The sequence below is a fragment of the Chiloscyllium punctatum genome, chromosome 2 (assembly GCF_047496795.1).
Source record: "Chiloscyllium punctatum isolate Juve2018m chromosome 2, sChiPun1.3, whole genome shotgun sequence".
Classification (NCBI taxonomy): Eukaryota; Metazoa; Chordata; class Chondrichthyes; order Orectolobiformes; family Hemiscylliidae; genus Chiloscyllium; species Chiloscyllium punctatum.
In genome coordinates, this window is record NC_092740.1 from 149,272,373 (window position 1) to 149,291,002 (window position 18,630).

Below are 18,630 nucleotides of genomic sequence, written 5' to 3' on the forward strand. Positions count from 1 at the left end.
AAAACCTGATAGAGGTGTGACCCTGGTCAAAACAGGGAACTGGATGGGTTCCTTGGTTGAATTGGTAACTATGGAGGTTTGTGCAAGACTGTGTGCACAATTGGCTGGCCCGCCCACAGTCAGCTGATGAGATCAGAGGATGCTGCAGGAGTAGTTGCAGAAGATTGTACGAGGGATGATGCTTCATGGAGCATCACAGAGAGTTGGACTCCAACATCAAAGACTCCTTTCACACCCTTAAGCAGAAACCTGGCTCATCATGTGTCCTTGATTACCTAGATTTCCGTCTTCCTTTCATACTGGAAACTGTCACCAGGTTCTTGCGCCCCAGAGCAATGGTGTCACAGGGTTAAAGGCAGTAAAGCGAGGTTTTCACTTATGTCAGATGTTCAAAGCCGAATGAGATTAATATGTGAAACTTGAACTGATAGTTTTGAGGTGGACTATTTTGCAGAAGTTTAGAAACATTCTGATCAGCGCAGAGTTTGAAGTGTTACCAGGCCACAATCCACTCAGTTACTTTCTGCCAGACTAAGATCAATGGAGACCCAGTGAGCTACTGAACTAGCGCAGTTTCAACTCCTGATCCAGTACAGGGTCAGGCAAAACTAACACCAATGCTGCTGCCTTCAGTCAGCAACCTGCCCTGCTGGAGGGGGCTGTGGTTGATGCCACACCCATGTCCCAAGTCAATGGCAGCATTCCACCTCCAGTTATTTGAACTCAGACTGAGCTGAGTCACTGATGCCGGATCCGAACCAGGTCCACTCAGGTAGATCAGGCTGCAGTAGCAATTTCGCTATGGATCTCAGGAGTGGCGGTCAGACAGTTTCCGCTGATTGAATGCAGACATCAGTACACTGCACCATTATTGGAAGGCCCCATTTCCACCAGCACTGTGCCAGCTGATGGAGGAGTCCAAACAGGCAGGGGGACTGTTCAGGTGCTGGAAGGGTGCGACGAAGAAGGATGAAAATACTGGTTTTGATACCAGTTCATGATCAAACAGGTGCCAGAAGAGATGACTGCCCTGTCCAGGGAGTGGTGTTACTGACAGTAGGGTAGCTGCTAATATTGATGACCAAAGCAGGGAAGCGATTTCATCACCAAGAGACCTCTAGAGGTACTTTCAATGAATATTACAATCATTTTTGATGCACCTGGTTGGATTCACCATGATCACGGGTGCCACTTGGAGCTAGAGCCTTCAGGAGCTTTTCACGGTCTGTGGCATTGCCAAGAACCACATCATTGTTTATCATCGAGAAGGTCATGGAAAATGGAAATGGATCAACCTTATGATTAATGACTGTCCATGCAGTTTGTTTCCTGAGAGTAAACCAAAATGACCTAAGGACCTTCCGGAGTTGGGTAATGTTTATTATAGTACCCTACACTCACCCTCAGATTATTGTCCACACTATCTCTTTGGATGAGACCCTGTCCTTTCCATTGACTATTTCCACAGGCTCACCTAACCTTCTGACGGAAATGGCCAGGTCCAAGAGTGGTTAGCCAAGAGTCATAGCTGAGGCTGAACCAGACATTAGTGATGGTGCCCAAGGGGACTGAGAGTGAAGCACCTTGAAGAGAAACATTGAAAGTCACAAGACTGGCAGGACTAAGTTTCCAGTTGGTGCAAAGAGATGCCTCCAAAATTGGAATTCCAGTGGTTGGAATAAGGTACAGGCTATGTGGGACCCTGAACCCCAGATTCGTCGAGTAGCGGGACACTCTGCTGATGTTGAACCAATAGCTGGACAACAGCCTTAAAAGATGAGGAGAGTTGCAAGGGGAGAAGTCTTGTAGATGATCTGGAGGCAAGTAACACACTCAGTGGTATTGCGTCACCTGAAGTGCCGGTGTGTGATTGCTTCCGTGAATGTGGGACACACAGGGCTGAGGATTCCTGGAGTGAGTTGTGTGTTGCTTACTCCCGCCCTGGGAAATAACTCAGGGATCACCTGCTGGGAGGTGGGACCTGAAACAGCAATGACCATCAATCGTATGACTCCTTGAAATTTGATCCCCTTAGAGACCCCAATATGCATGACCTGCTGCAGCACCAGTAGTCCCTTGGAAGGCACCAATACAGATAAGAGGTTGAGAAGGTCCTCTTGAATAATTGTTGGGTATCATCCCAACTCTTACCATTTGCCTAGATCGATGGTGTAAGAAGAGAATTCTAGCCACCATGACACAATTGAACCTTCAAATTGTACAACTGCTTGGCAAGTGGTTGCTGTGTGCTATGTATAGTTGCCAGAATGGCAAGTCTCAAGCAGGAAAGTGCATAACTGAATAGAACGCAACAGTCTCAGTAAGTGGTGATGGTGAGGGAGGGCAGTTGCACTGAGACCTCCAGCAGATGGCGACAGTAAGGGAGGGCATGGAGCAAGGTGGCTGGAGAAGTTCCTGCTGAAGGGCTTTTGCCTGAAACGTCGATTCTCCTGCTCCTTGGATGCTGCCTGACCTCCTGTGCTTTTCCAGTACCATACTCTCAACATGCATTTATATAGCACCTATCATGACTTCAGGATTCCTATTGTTCTTAACAACAAATTACATATTTCTTGAATTAATGTACAAACAGGACCACACAATAATATATTCAAAAACAATGTGATAATGACCAAATTATCCAGTTGAGTAATATTGGTTGGGAAAGATATTGGCTAGAAGATTGAAGAAAACTCCCCTGTTGTTCTTCAAAAAGGGTCAGTATTTGTTCCACGCACCTAAATGTCAGCTATCGCAGGGTCTTAATCCTAAATTAGTGGCACCAGTTTATATCAGATCCTAGATTCTGATCTCAACTATAGTCTGATAATCAGCATTATAGTGAATTACAGTCATGCTATTGACCGACACATAATCTCAGTCTGAACTGGAAGAGACATGTAGTGTTGATACTTGGAAATGAATGTTCTCATGGTTGTATACTATCAGAATTTTTGATACATAGACACAGTGTGACGATGTTGCGCCTTTAACAAGGTTATTCTGTCCTTGGTTTACTTTTTCAAGCGAGGTTGTAAAGCCAGAGGTGCAGATATGTCTCAGAAAGAGCTTACCATAAACAGTGGCAGGGGAGGGGCCAGTTCTTTTTCTAGTTTGGTTTTGTTTAGCAGGCAGTCAGAAACTGCTGGGGACCGAGAGAAGCAGCTGCAGTGTGAAGAGGTTCCCTGCTTCAAGAGATGTTTCTTGCCTAAACTTTCTCTCTGAAACCTCTCCTGCCTGTAAGATCTTGTGTCTGAATTTAACATTTGCCAAGGGGTGTGTTTATGGGATGTTGTGGGAACAGGAAGAGCTTTGTTAAGTTGAGATTTGGAGTTGGTTGGGTTTTCAAATAGTTGCTATTCCAAATTCTGTTTTCTTTTGTTTGTGTTTCAAGTGTGGTGTGTAAATAAATTCCGTTTTGCTTGAAATCGTGTGGTTTGACCAGCTACATCACTCCTGGAATATCCACTATATATCTGCCTTTAAAAATAAAAGTTAAGGTCCGGACTACTTTTTTCAAATACTTTTGAGGGGGTCTGGCCTGGTCCATACCAGGAGTATATGCTGCAGGTGATAACAATAGAGAGTACAAATATTATAATCGATTTCTCCGTTTATTGCTTTGAACTCAATCAGACTTGTTCATCTTAGAGACATTGTTTTGGGAAGGTCTAGCCAGCACACATGCAGGATGCTGAAGAAGGAAGCAATTAGTTCAATCCTTATAGTTCTCACCAACAAGAATTGTTGCTTGCAAGTTGACATTGAGCTGAATAATACCACATCTTCCTGTGGGCAGCTGATGGCCCAGTAGTATTACTACTGAAGTTTTAATCCAGAGACCCTGGTGATGTCCTGGGGACCTGGGTTTGAACCCTGCCACAGTAGATGGTGGAATTTGAAATTAATAAGCATCCGGAATCAAGAGTTTAATGATGAGCATGAATTGATTGTCACTGCTGGAGAAACCCATCTGGTTCACCTAATGTTCTCTAACTGCCATCCTTATCTGGTCTGGCCTCCATGTGACTCCAGACCCACAACGTGGTTGACCTTTAACTGCCTGTGGGAAATTATGGGATGGGGAATAAATGCTGGCCGAGCCAGAGACGCCCTCACCCCGTGAATAAATAAAAATATGATATAATAATATACTCAGAGTAACATTTTGAATATCATACCATGAACTTAAATATTTCACATTCCAGTTTGTTTTATTTCAGTATTTAGTTTTACAAGTTAAACTTTTAGTTTTATTGCATGTGAGCTGACTTTCTTCCCTGTTTAGCAATTGGAAACTCAAACGGGAATGGTTACAATCGATTGCAAAGCTCAAATGGAAAAATAGGATTGCAGTTATTTCATGCCTTTGTGGAGTCTTTCAGAATCACCCAATGTGTTTCATCTTTATAAAGAATTATTTATATAGATGTTAGTGCAAAGCAGCCATTAAGGTGCATTGGAAGCTCCCCCAAACGGCAGTAACTGGCTGAGGAGGAATGTTATCCAGGACAGAACATGGGACTGGGATATCATAGCAATTACAGAAACATGGCTCAGGGATGGGCAGGACTGGCAGCTTAATGTTCCAGGATACAAATGCTACAGGAAAGATAGAAAGGGAGGCAAGAGAGGAGGGGGAGTGGCGTTTTTGATAAGGAATAGCATTACAGCTGTGCTGAGGGAGGATATTCCCAGAAATACGTCCAGGAAAAGTTATTTGGGTGGAACTGAGAAATAAGAAAGGGATGATCACCTTATTGGGATTGTATTACAGACCCCCTAATAGTCAGAGGGAAATTGAGAAACGAACTTGTAAGGAGATCTCAGCTATCTGTAAGAATAATAGGGTAGTTATGAAAGGGGATTTTAACTTTCCAAACATCAACTGAGACTGTACCAGTATGTGGATGTACCTACCAGAGAAGATGCAAAACTTGACCTACTCTTGGGAAATAAGGCAGGGCAGGTGACTGAGGTGTCAGTAGGGGAGCACTTTGGGGCCAGTGACCGTAATTCTATTAGATTTAAAATAGTGATGGAAAAGATTAGACCAGATCTAAAAGTTGAAGTTCTAAATTGGAGAAAGGCCAATTTTGACGGTATTAGGCAAGAACTTTCGAAAGCTGATTGGAGGCAGATGTTCGCAGGTAGAGGGACGGCTGGAAAATGGGAAGCCTTCAGAAATTAGATAACAAGAATTCAGAGAAAGTATATTCCTGTTAGGGTGAAAGGAAAGGCTGGTAGGTATAGGGAATGCTGGATGACTAAAGAAATTGAGGAGAAAGTGAGGACTGGAGATCAGAGCTGAAAATGTGTTGCTGGAAAAGCGCAGCAGGTCAGGCAGCATCCAAGGAGCAGGAGAATCGACGTTTCGGGCATGAGCCCTTCCTCCGGAATGAGGAAAGTGAGCCAAGCAGGTTAAGATAAAAGGTAGGGAGGAGGGACTTGGGGGAGGGGCGTTGGAAATGCGACAGGTGGAAGGAGGTCAAGGTGAGGGTGATCGGCCGGAGTGGGGTGGGGGCGGAGAGGTCAGGAAGAAGGTTGCAGGTTAGGAAGGTGGTGCTGAGTTCGAGGGATTTGACTGAGACAAGGTGGGGGGAGGGGAAATGAGGAAACTGGAGAAATCTGAGTTCATCCCTTGTGGTTGGAGGGTTCCTAGGTGGAAGATGAGGTGCTGTTCCTCCAGCCATCGTGTTGCTATGGTCTGGCGATCGACAAGTCCAAGGACCTGCATGTCCTTGGTGGAGTGGGAGGGGGAGTTAAAGTATTCAGCCACTGGGTGGTTGGGTTGGTTGGTCCGGGTGTCCCAGAGGTGTTCTCTGAAACGTTCTGCAAGTAGGCGGCCTGTCTCCCCAATATAGAGGAGGCCACATTGGGTGCAGCGGATGCAGTAAATGATGTGTGTGGAGGTGCAGGTGAATTTGTGGCAGATATGGAAGGATCCCTTGGGGCCTTGGAGGGAAGTAAGGGGGGAGGTATGTGTGCAAGTTTTGCATTTCATCCGTCGTCATTTCCGCCACCTCCAAATGGACCCCACCACCAGGGATACATTTCCCTCCCCTCCCCTATCAGCGTTCCGAAAAGACCACTCCCTCCGTGACTCCCTCGTCAGGTCCACACCCCCCACCAACCCAACCTCCACTCCCGGCACCTTCCCCTGCAGCCGCAAGAAATGCAAAACTTGCGCCCACACCTCCCCCCTTACTTCCCTCCAAGGCCCCAAGGGATCCTTCCATCTCTGCCACAAATTCACCTGCACCTCCACTCACATCATTTACTGTATCCGCTACACCCGATGTGGCCTCCTCTATATTGGGGAGACAGGCCGCCTACTTGTGGAACATTTCAGAGAACACCTCTGGGGCACTCGGACCAACCAACCAAATCACCCCGTGGCTCAACACTTCAACACCCCCTCCCACTCCACCAAGGACATGCAGGTCCTTGGACTTGTCGATCGCCAGACCATAGCAACACGATGGCTGGAGGAACAGCACCTCATCTTCCACCTAGGAACCCTCCAACCACAAGGGATGAACTCAGATTTCTCCAGTTTCCTCATTTCCCCTCCCCTCACCTTGTCTCAGTCCCAACCCTCAAACTCAGCACCACCTTCCTAACCTGCAATCTTCTTCCTGACCTCTCCGCCCCCACCCCCACTCCGGCCTATCACCCTCACCTTAACCTCCTTCCACCTATCGCATTTCCAACGCCCCTCCCCAAGTCCGTCCTCCCTACCTTTTATCTTAGCCTGCTTGGCACACTTCCCTCATTCCTGACGAAGGGCTCATGCCCGAAATGTCGATTCTCCTGCTCCTTGGATGCTGCCTGATCTGCTGTGCTTTTCCAGCAACACATTTTCAGCTCAGAAAAGAAATTGAGGGTTTGGTTAAGAAAAAGAACGAAGCAAATGTCAGGTATAGACAGGATCGATCGAGTGAATCCTTAGAAGAGTATAAAGGAAGTAGGAGTATACTTAATAGGCAAATCAGGAGGGAAAAAAGGGGACATGAGATAGATTTGACAAATAGAATTAAGGAAAATCCAAAGAGTTTTTACAAATATATTAAGGACAAAAGGGTAACTAGGGAGAGAATAGGACCCCTCAAAGATCAGCAAGGCGGCCATCGTGCAGAGCCGCAGAAAATGGGAGAGATACTAAATGAGTATTTTCAATCAGTATTTACTGTGGAAAGGGATAAGGAAGATTAGACTGTAGGGAAATAGATGGTGACAGCTTGCAAAATTTCCAGATTACAGAGGAGGAAGTGCTGTATGTCTTGAAACGGTTAAAGATGGATAAATCCCCAGGACCTGATCAGGTGTACCCGAGAACTCTGTGGGAAGCTAGAGAAGTGATAGCTGGGCCTCTTGCTGAGATATTTGTATCATTGATAGTCACAGGTGAGATGCCGGAAGACTGGAGGTTAGCAAACGTGGTGCCACTGTTTAAGAAGGGCAGTAAAGACAAGTCAGGGAACTATAGACCAGTGAGCCTGAACTCGGTGGTGGCCAAGTTGTTGGAGGGAAGCCTAAGGGACAGGATGTGCATGTATTTGGAAAGGCAAGGACTGATTAGGGATAGTCAACGTGGCTTTGTGCATGGGAAATCATGTCTCACCAACTTGATTGAGGTTTTTGAAGAAGTAACAAAGAGGATTGATGAGGATAGGGCAGTAGATGTGATCTATATGGACTTCAGTAAGGCGTTCAACAAGGTTCCCCATGGGAGACTGATTAGCAAGGTTAGATCTCATGAATACAGGGAGAACTAGACATTTGGATACTGAACTGGCTTAAAGGTAGAAGACAGAGGGTGGTGGTGGAGGGTTGTTTTTCAGACTGGAGGCCTGTGACCAGTGGAGTGCCACAAGGATCAGTGCTGGGTCCTCTACTTTTTGTCATTGACATAAGAGGCAAGCATAAGGGGTGCAGTTAGTAAGTTAGCCGATGACACCAAAATTGGAGGTGTTGTGGACAGCGAAGAGGGTTACCTCAGATTACAACAGGATCTTGACGTGATGGGCCAATGGGCTGAGAAGTGGAAGATGGAGTTTAATTCAAATAAATGCAAGGTGCTGCATTTTGGGAAAGGAAATCTTAGCAGAACTTGTACACTTAATGGTAAGGTCCTAGGGAGTGTTGCTGAACAAAGAGACCTTGGAGTGCAGGTTCATAGCTCCTTGAAAGTGGAGTTGCAGGTAGATAGGATAGTGAAGAAGGCGCTCGATATGTTTTCCTTTATTGGTCAGAGTATTGAGTACAGGAGTTGGGAGGTCATGCTGCGGCTGTACAGGACATTGGTTAGGCCACTGTTGGAATATTGCGTGCAATTCTGGTCTCCTTCCTATCGGAAAGGTGTTGTGAAACTTGAAAGGTTCAGAAAAAATTTACAAGGATGTTGCCAGGGTTGGGGGATTTGAGCTATAAGGAGAGGTTGAATAGGCTGGGGCTGTTTTCCCTGGAGCATGGAGGCCTTATAGAGGTTTACAAAATTATGAAGAGCATGGATAGGATAAATAGACAAAGTCTTTTCCTTGGGGTCAGGGAGTCCAGAACTAGAGGGCATAGATTAGATTACTTACAGTGTGGAAACAGGCCCTTCGGCCCAACAAGTCCACACCGCCCCGCAGAAGCGCAACCCACCCATACCCCTACATCTACCTCTTACCTAAGACTACAGGCAAATTAGCATGGCCAATTCACCTGACCTGCACATCTTTGGACTGTGGGAGGAAACCGGAGCACCCGGAGGAAACCCACGCAGACACAGGGAGAACATGCAAACTCCACACAGACAGTCGCCTGAGGCTGGAATTGAACCCAGGTCTCTGGCGCTGTGAGGCAGCAGTGCTAACCACTGTGCCACCATGCCACCCATAGGTTTAGGGTGAGAGGAAAAAGATATAAAAGAGACCTAAGGGGCAACTTTTTCACGCAGAGGATGGTACGTGTATGGAATGAGTTGCCAGAGGATGTGGTGGAGGCTGGTACAATTGCAACATTTAAGAGGCATTTGGATGGGTATATGAATAGGAAGGGTTTGGAGGGATATGGGCCGGGTGCTGGCAGGTAGGACTAGATTGGGTTGGGATATCTGGTCAGCATGGACAGGTTGGACCGAAGGGTCTGTTAGAGATGACTCTATGACAGTAGATCTCTTTGCTTCCCTTCAATGTTTGTAATGGGACGTTATTGATCAGGAAATGCAGGAAGGCATTTGCTTAATCACTCTTTCAAATGACTACACTAATGACAATGGAGCAATTGACCATAATTTGTAGAATGCCACTGGAGTGTAGATAATCCATAATGAAGATATTCTGATTTCCTTTGATATAATTTATTATGGCCAAGATGAGACACAAATGGAAGTGGACAAATGCACAAGATGTTTTCCTGGGAAGATTTTATTATATCATTTCAATGATCAGTCACACAAATGCTCTGTAATTCCATATGAGTTACATAATTTTGGTTCATTAAATCACAGAACAACAAAAAGGCATCAGACGTTCTACGATGGTTGTTCAGCCAGTCCAGTCGGAGTCTGCCACATTTCAATGGCTGATCCATTCTGCAGGAAATCCAGAGAGGTAAGTGTCACATTATGCTGTAGGACTAACTGGGTATCTTGCTGACTTGAGCCACAGATAATGCAACCAAATTTAAATACCCCTCCTGATTCCACCGTCTCTCACCCCCAATCCCTCAATCCCCTTCTCATTCCTTTTCCTGTCTCTTACTAGGTCCCTCCCTCCCAGCTCCTCCCATCCTCCGTTCCTCCCCACTGCTTGCTCCCTCACTTCCTACTCCTCCCTCCCTCCCCTTCCCATCTTCCTCTCCTTTTTTTCCCTTCCTCTCCCCTCACCATCCCCCCACCCCTTCCTCCTTACAATTTCCCCACTTTTGCTTTGTGGCTTCAACTCACTGACTGTTTCCCCATTCCCTTTGCAGCGTCCACCCTGCTCTCTCCCACTTCTACATTCATCCTCACTATACCTTGATGCCATAGACTTGCTTCCAGAGTGGGCAGTGTAAAGTTTAACGGAGAAATGTTAGGGACAGTGAGGGGCTATGGGGGTGGGAGGGTGTGAGTGTTGGTTATCTTCGAGTTTGTTTTACACGATCCAATGAGATCGCCGGCAATTTGTGATCTTCAGCAATGCCCCTCTCCCCTGTTTGCACATCTCCCTTTGAATTCAGTTAACCACAGATACAATCAGTGATTAAATCTACTGCAGAACATTAGGCCATTACATCTGCTGAAGAACCGTAAAGACTGTCTTAATGATGAGATGTATGTTCTTGGAAATGTAATGCAGCCTCTCTGACCAGAAATAGAAAACGTGTACCTTATTTCTTATTTCTCAGTCCTACTACTTCATATAATAAATTGTTAGAGGTTTGTTAACATCGACACATAAAAGAAAATCTCTTTTCCTCGTATCTTTCCTCTCTTCATCCAAACTTCCATTTTTGACACAACTTCTTATTTCTTTGTTATTTCTTGGTTTTATTTTTTCTGGGTCTTTACATCTCCTTGGCCAAGAATATTGACTTTTGGTCTTGCAGTTCAGTAAGCTTACTGGTGCCCATCCCCCTTGTCATCCGATCACTAGCGCATACTTCCAGTAATTTGTGACAGTAAAAATATTTGAAACTGAAGGTTCAAATAGGAAATGTTACAAGGCTGTTCATCAGCACTTTTTGCTATTGTTTTCATTCACTGACCGAGGGGTTAGCCATAAATCCATGCATAGGCACAGATAGAGGAGCTTCAACATCATATATTTTAGATTAGATTACTTACAGTGTGGAAACAGGCCCTTCGGCCCAACAAGTCCATAGCGGCCCTCCGAAGAACAACCCACCCAGACCCATTCCCCTACATTTACCCTACACTACGGGCAATTTAGCATGGCCAATTCACCTCACCTGCACATTTTTGGACTGTGGGAGGAAACCAGAGCACCCGGAGGAAATCCACACAGACACTGGGAGAATGTGCAAACTCCACACAGACAGTTGCCTGAGGTGGGAATTGAACCTGGGTCTTTGGTGCTGTGAGGCAGCAGTGCTAACCACTGTGCCGCCCAAGTAAAAGTTAAAGTAAATAATTTGCATTTATGCAGTGCACATGGTGAACACCTGCATGTAAGAGTGTGGTGTTGCGTGAGGGATGAAAGTTGGTCAGAATAAGCAGAGAACTTCTTACACTTTATCAAAAAAATGCGAGGAGATTTTTATGCCACTTGATCTCCCTTAGTGCCCATTAACACATATTGGACCCTGTGGAGATCTTGCTTTAAGCAATAGACCTGTCACCTGGGTGTGTTACAGTGGTACTGAGCTGGCATTTATCTGTTGCAGTATGATCTGGATAGAAAGTCAGTGTTCAAAATATTGTGGGGAAAGTAGAACAGCTACATTTGCCACCACATCGATCGAGATCTAGCCCTTGCTGCAGGGCGTTTCTCTAACAAAATAGCAGATCCCAGGTCTACTGCAGTTCAGCTCCATTCTCCTGCATGCATCATGTGGTTGACACAGTAACCTGCTTTAAAAAAAGAACTGTGTTTGCTCATAAGCATGTTTTTGTACTTATAGCTGGTGAATTTATTTGGGCCTTTGCGTTGAGCTTACTTTAGCTTTTCGGTATTGTCCTGTTATCAGTATTGTTGATGAATGATAATCCCTAACCATTGAATTGATTTCATCAATTTGAATTTAAGGTGCTGCTGGATGTTGTAAAGAAACTGGGGATTCGACACCATGAGAAGGGGACCATGGTTACAATTGAAGGTCCCCGTTTCTCCTCACGAGCAGAAAGTCTGATGTTTCATCAGTGGGGCGGTGATGTCGTCAACATGACTACTGTCCCTGAGGTGGTACTGGCTAAAGAAGCAGGCATCTGCTATTCCAGCATTGCCATGGCAACTGACTATGACTGCTGGAAGGAGCATGAAGAAGCGGTTAGTACCATATACAGCTTTTAAAGTAATGAATGAGCAGCTCAGCGCTATAGTGTTACAGTGTGACCTTGTTGCTAACAGTGGGGAGGATCAGTGTAACAAATGATTTATGTCAAGAATATCCGATGCTTTTCCAACAACTGTTTAAAGCACTTCTCTGTTTTAGATTAAGACAGCAAATGCTGGAAAATACCTCAGTGGAAATAGTAGCATAGGTGGGGAAAGAACTTTAATGAATTTTGTTTCACAGATAGTGTCAGACCTGCTATGGATTTTAATCATTTTCTTTGCTTATTTTGAATTTCCAGCATCCACATTAATGTGCCTCAGGATTCCAGTTTTATTTCCCTGATTTTTTTATACTAAACTGACTTCACCTGAACCTAAGACTGTAAAACATAGGAGTGGAAGCAAGGCTATTCAGCCAAGGAAGCTCATTCCGTCATTTAATCATGGCTGATGGGCGTTTCAATTCCACTTACTCACATTCTTCCTTGAAGATTACATTCCAGAATTTAACCCTGATACTTGGCTTTCAGATTCTGTTCAATCTTGTCGTAAATTTTCTTGGAATTTGTTTTATTGTCATATGTACTCAAATGAGTACAGTGAAAAGTTTCTAAGTCTCCAGTTACAGCGCCATCTCAGGTACAAAGGTACTCAGGTGCAGCTGCTTCAATTATAACATCTTAGAAAATAGTGAAATAAAGAGTCCAGTATTGCAGAAATAAAACTTCAAAGCAGTGGTCTTCTAACGCACTCCATGCTAGTCCCCAGCCTCCAGTCCCGCCGCGCATTGGTTCCATACCTCTCCGAGCTTCATCTCAAGGTTCATGAGGCCGGGAGATCACTCTGGAATCACCTCGCGACCATGCTGAGGCCATTGCCAGGCCGAGAGACTGCCACATACTGCTGGAGACTACCATGCCAGTCCCAGAGGACGCTGCGGGAGACCACCACACCAGGCCGAGATGACCCCGAGTCGTGTCTGTCCTGAGGCCGGGAGGTCGGTCTGGAATCACCTCAAGACCAGGAGACCATGGTGGGGTCATTGCCACTTCGGGCTGGGTGGATCCCTCGTCGTGTCTGTGCTGAGGCCGGGAGTCGAGGGAGGCAGGAGTCATCAGACTCGTAAAATGTCTGCTGAACATAAATATCTACATGCTGGCATATGTTACTAAAAGGTACACAAATCAGTCTGTTTTTCTGAAGGAAAACTAATGTACAGCCAAAAAGTGTGTGAGTATATTATAAGATTATGCTATTCTACATTAGGATGCTAACTACAGCATACTACTAGAATGTAACACACTGACTGAGGCATGAAGTTAGTGTCACATCAATACTACCTCTATTTTGAAACGTGTAGGAACTCTGAAATGCAGTATTAAATGCTTTATGCAATGCATTTTTGAAACTTTGGCTGTCTCTTAGTAAAGATGCTAAACCTTACAGGGTTATTGATTACACAGCATCTCTTTATTGTAGTTCTTTGACTGTTTGGACATCACAACAGGTCCTGTCTCAGTTCTTACAGTAAGTCTGCATATGCATTTTCCACAGCATGTGACTAATTTATGCTTCGCTACTTGAAATCTGCCAATTGAAATCACCCCAGGAGACGAAACTGGAATCTTTCGATCTGGGTAGCTTAGGGGCAAGCCACAGAGGGAGCTGCATTTTCATTATTCTACTGGAAGAGTATTAGACCTGACAATAATGGATCGTTGTGTTCTAATTTCATGCAGTATAATTAGACTAGAAAGTGAAAAATATGGAATTACTTTCTGTCTAGCATGCAGAATTCAATAACTACCATGAGTTATCAAATGTAGTCAACTAAACCATCATCTCACGAGAAAATGGCTATCAAAATTATAGTAACAAATTCTTACTGCGAAGTATTTTGTAGGTAAATAGAAATTACTCAATTGATTTAAGTTAGTTTGAAACATCAACAGTTCCAGCTACCTGTGTGGTTAAGGTAGTCCTGACAGATAAAAAAATTTAATTATAGGATGAACTTCTCAAAACACCTTTGCAAACATCTTTAATCAGAGATGTTAACACTTACCGATAACTGCCAGTTATCTACATTAGCTCATTTGGTAATAAGGATATTTGGGAAAAAGTGAGGACTGCTGTTGCTAGAGATCAGAGTCGAAAAGTGTGACCTGGAAAAGCACAGCCAATCAGGCAGCATTCAAGGAGCAGGAGAATCAACGTTTCGAGCATAAGCTCTTCAAAAGGATGTTTGTACAACCTAGAATTGTTAGCAGATAGCCAAGTAATTGAGCAAATAAATTTCCATTTATCTAGTGTGGCTATCAGAGTTATTTCCACTAACCTGAAAATGCTGTGATGTGGAGGTGCCAGTGTTGGACTCGGGTGGGTAGCTGAGAAAGGAGCAGCATTCAGATAGCTTGTCATTTCAAATAAACCTGTTGGACTATAACCTGGTGTCACGTGACTTCTGAAGCTGAAAATGCTAGTCAACACACCTGCGCTTTTCAGGCTTTGCCAGAAGATAGAGTTAGGCAAATAGCTACTGTCAGTAAATATGATTTGGAGATGCTGGTGTTGGACTGGGGTGTACAAGGTTAAAAATCACACAAAACCAGGTTATAGTCTAACAGGTTTAATTGGAAGCACTAGCTTTCGGAGCGCCGCTCCTTCATCAGGTGGTTGTGGAAGACACAATTGTAAGACACAGAATTTATAACAAATATAAATTTGCTATAAATTCTGTGTCTTACAATTGTATCCTCCACGACCATCTGATGAAGGAATGGTGTTCCGAAAGCTACTGCTTCCAATTAAACCTGGTGTTGAGTGATTTTTAAGTCAGTAAATTTATTTACACTGATGGTAAGTATCAACAGGCATTTTTACACCAATGGGAATATTTATACCAATCGGGAATGGCCAGAAAAAATTGTTTAATAATGTTGATAGTATAAACTGCTTATAGTTCAGAAAATATTTACATTATCTGGTTTGATGATGCTATAGGTTTAAGGGGTTATTTTGTCCTGGTTTATTTTAACTAGCTAGTTAAGCCCACTTGAGTAAGCAGCTTGGGAGGCCTTGGGTTGTGTTACTAAACAGCCTGATTGAGTGTGGCCAGCTCTCACAGATTAGGATTTCTTAGTTTTGTTTTTTTCAGTAGCATCAGAAGCTATTGGGGTCTCAATAGAGTTGGAGGCTTCAGTGAATGTCTCATGGCTGCTGCTCTCTCTGAATTTTCTCTTGACTGGAGAAGTGCATGTGAGAATCTGTCTGACTTTGCCTTGTGTTTATGGGTTGTTACTATATTGGAATGGTTAATTAGTAATAGTTAATGTATCCATTGTTCTGTTAAGTTTTCCAATAGAATTAAGTTATTCCAAATTCCTTTCTTTGGTTGTATTTTAACTGCAGTATTTAAATAAATTGTGTTTTGCTTAACATCGAATGTTTGACATTGCATCTGGAACAGGCACTTTACATTTGCCTCTAAGATAAAAAGAAGTTAGGGTCTAGGTTGAATATTTTGAGGGGTGTCTGATCTGGTACATAACACTGGCAATATTACTCTTCTCAGGAACACCATGAAGAATGTTTCCAGTACTAGCTTGGGTAATTATACTAACTGGCTGTTGCCAGCAAATATTTAGATAACTGGTTGCAGATTAGTGACATTTTCCAGAAAGATGATAATATGGAGTTGCTGGTTACGATTACAAAGATTCCTCACACGAATTACTTACTAAAAGTCAAGTTTCTGCTGCTTTTGATTTTTACTAATATGAAGTATTAATTGTCATCATGGTTCTAAGATCCTCATAGTGTCTGACATATTGCAGTATAATCTTTGTTCTGATGGTTATTGTATATAATGTTCTGCATTCCTGAGAATTGTGTTTTACAATCCTGTTGTAATATTGCCACGCTTTTTACCAAATGGGAATATGTAACTTTCAGGCAAAAAAAGAGATATTGATGAAGAAATTCTGGGTATCCTTCAGTTCTGTAATGCTGCTGGACTTTTATTGTTGAATTCGATATAAACTGACCAGATGCTGAGCAAGGTTTTTAAAAAATACTTATTCATAGCTACCACATTTTAAAAAATGATTTATTTAATATGTAATAACCTTCATGGTCAGTTCCTACAATTATGGTGTCATATTGTATTCTGGCAGTCAATTAGGTACATGCAATAAACTTCAAAGACCAGGAGGGGGAGTGTTGCATGTAAAGGAAGGGGGACCAATGCAGACCAATGGTGCATGTGACCCACGCACTCTTGGAAGCAAATACAGTTGTTAGTGTCCTGTGTGAGACTCTTCCAATTTAATATGGTGATACATTAAAAGAGTAATTCAGCAGTGCTGGGAAACTAAAAATAGAAAGCTCACCAGTGACTAAGACTAGCTGAAACAAAAAGCCTATTAGTGAGTTAGACTAGATAAATGGTGTCCATTTTCCCACATAAGGCCGCTTAAGGAATTTCCTTAAGCCAAATGATTAATTGGAGGCAGTTCAGAGAAGGTTCAGTGGATGATCCCTGGTATGGAGGGACTGTTTGCTGAGCAAAGGCTAAACAAGTCGGGATTCTACTCACTGGAGCTCAGAAGAAAAAGAGGTGATCTCGTATAAATATATTGATGATCAAGTCAAGGAATCCCACAGCACAGAAACAGACCCTTTGGTCCAACTTGTCTATGCCAACCAGGTGTCCCAAGCTGAACTAGTCCCATTTGCCTGCATTTGGTCTATAATCCTCTAAAAGAATATAGATGTAGATTCTTAAAGTGCTTAACAAGGTAAATGCTGAGAAAATGTTTCTCCTCATGGGAGAGTCTGGCACAGTCTTAAAATAAAGGGGCTCCAATTTAAGCCTGAGATCAGGCACAGTGGCCCAGTGATTAGCACTTCTGCCTCACAGCACCAAGGACCCCAGTTCGATTCCAGCCTCAGGCAATTGCCTGTGTGGAGTTTGCACATCTCCTCCACGACCCACCTCCTCCCTGCCATATCTGCGTGGGTTTCCTATGGGTGCTCTGGTTCCATCCAACAGTCCAAACATGTGCAGGTCAGATGAATTGGCCATGCTAAATTGCCCATAGTGTTAGGTGCATTAGTCAGAGGGAAATGGGTCTGGGTGTGTTACTCTTCGGAGGGTCAGTGTGGACTTGTTGAGCCGAAGGGCCTGTTTCCACACTGTAGGGAATCTAAACAATCAGGAGGAATTTCTTTTCTCAGAGTACTGTGATTCTTTGGAAGTTGTTGCTACAGAGAGCTGTGGGGGCAGAGTCCTTGTGTATATTTAAGGCTGAGATAGTGAGGTTCTTGATCATTAGGGGAATCAAGAGTTACAGGGAAAGGGCAGGAAAGTGGATGGGAGGAATGTCGGCTCAAGAATGATCCTATTGAATGGTGGAGCATGCTTGAGGGGGCCAAATATCCTACTCCAGTTCCTGTTTCTTATGGAATAATCAACATGCTAGTCTCCAAATAGGGAGACAGATACCTGTCCCAGTTTTTCTGTGTGAATTGTTTTTATACAGCCAGTTATATTCTGTGTCCAATCAAAAGATGCATACAAAGGTACACCTTAACTAAAACAATCTTAGTTTCACTGTGATTTCACCTGTAGGATTTTTGGCCACACATCAATTGATAAATAAAATATTGTGTTGTAATTTTCTTTTATTAATTCTTTGCATGTGGGTAACACTGGCAAGGCTATGTTTATTTGTTGCTCATCCCTGATTGAGGGTGGGTTTTGAGCTCCTGTAATGTGTCGAGAGTGTGTTTCTGGGAAAGCACAGCAGGTCAGGCAGCATCCAAGGAGCAGGAGAATCGACATTTTGGGAATAAGCCCATCATCCGGAATGGTGAAGGGCTTATGCCCGAAATGTCGATTCTCCTGCTCTTCAGATACTACTTGACCTACTGTGCTTTCCCAGAAACACACTCTCTTGACTCTGATCTCCAGCATCTGCAGCCCTCCCTTTCTCCTCCTGTAATCTGTGAAAACATTGTGAAAGGTTTGATGGAAATTACAGCATTCTGATCCATTGGCAATGTTGGAACAGCAATAAATATTCAAATTGGCTGGCGTGGGATTTGGAAGAGAACTTAGAGAGGATGATGAGTCTGTGACACTTTTGTCCTCATCTTTTCAGGGGAGAAATGTCCCTTTCATTTAAAATTGGTGAGTTGGTGCAGGGCTTCATGTGGTTTGTGCATTGGGAGATCTAGAATTCAATACTAACTATATAAACTGGTCTGTCTATGATAATGCCATATCTCTTGGATATAAATTCACCAAGGACATAGGGCAGCAGATGGTAAATCAATTCCATACCATTTTCTCTGGTGACACCGGTGGCTTAGTGTTTAGCACTGCTGCCTCAAGCACTGGGATCCATGTTCGATTCCAGCTTGGGGGTGAGTGTCCGTGTGGAGCCTGCATCTTGTCCCTGCATCTGTGTGGGTCTCGCCAGTTGCTTCGGTTTCCTCCCACAGTCCAAAGATGTGCAGGTTAGGTGCATTATCCATGCTAAATTACCCATAGTATCCAGGGATGTGGACATGTACACGGAAATGTAGGGTTGTCTGGGTGGGGTGCTGTTTAGAGGGACAGTGCAGACTCAATGGGCCA

General features: G+C 43.9%; 1 protein-coding gene across 2 annotated transcripts in view; it reads left to right on the top strand.

Moving 5' to 3' along the window:
* The window catches only part of mtap (methylthioadenosine phosphorylase), a 203,888-nt gene that overhangs the window by 133,458 nt on the left and 51,800 nt on the right, over positions 1 to 18,630 (top strand). For both annotated transcript variants that reach the window (XM_072590257.1, XM_072590265.1), the window contains exons 5-6: positions 9,497 to 9,599; positions 11,739 to 11,978. In XM_072590257.1, coding sequence (XP_072446358.1) covers positions 9,497 to 9,599; positions 11,739 to 11,978 — 343 coding nt within the window. The remainder of the gene's footprint in view (positions 1 to 9,496; positions 9,600 to 11,738; positions 11,979 to 18,630) is intronic.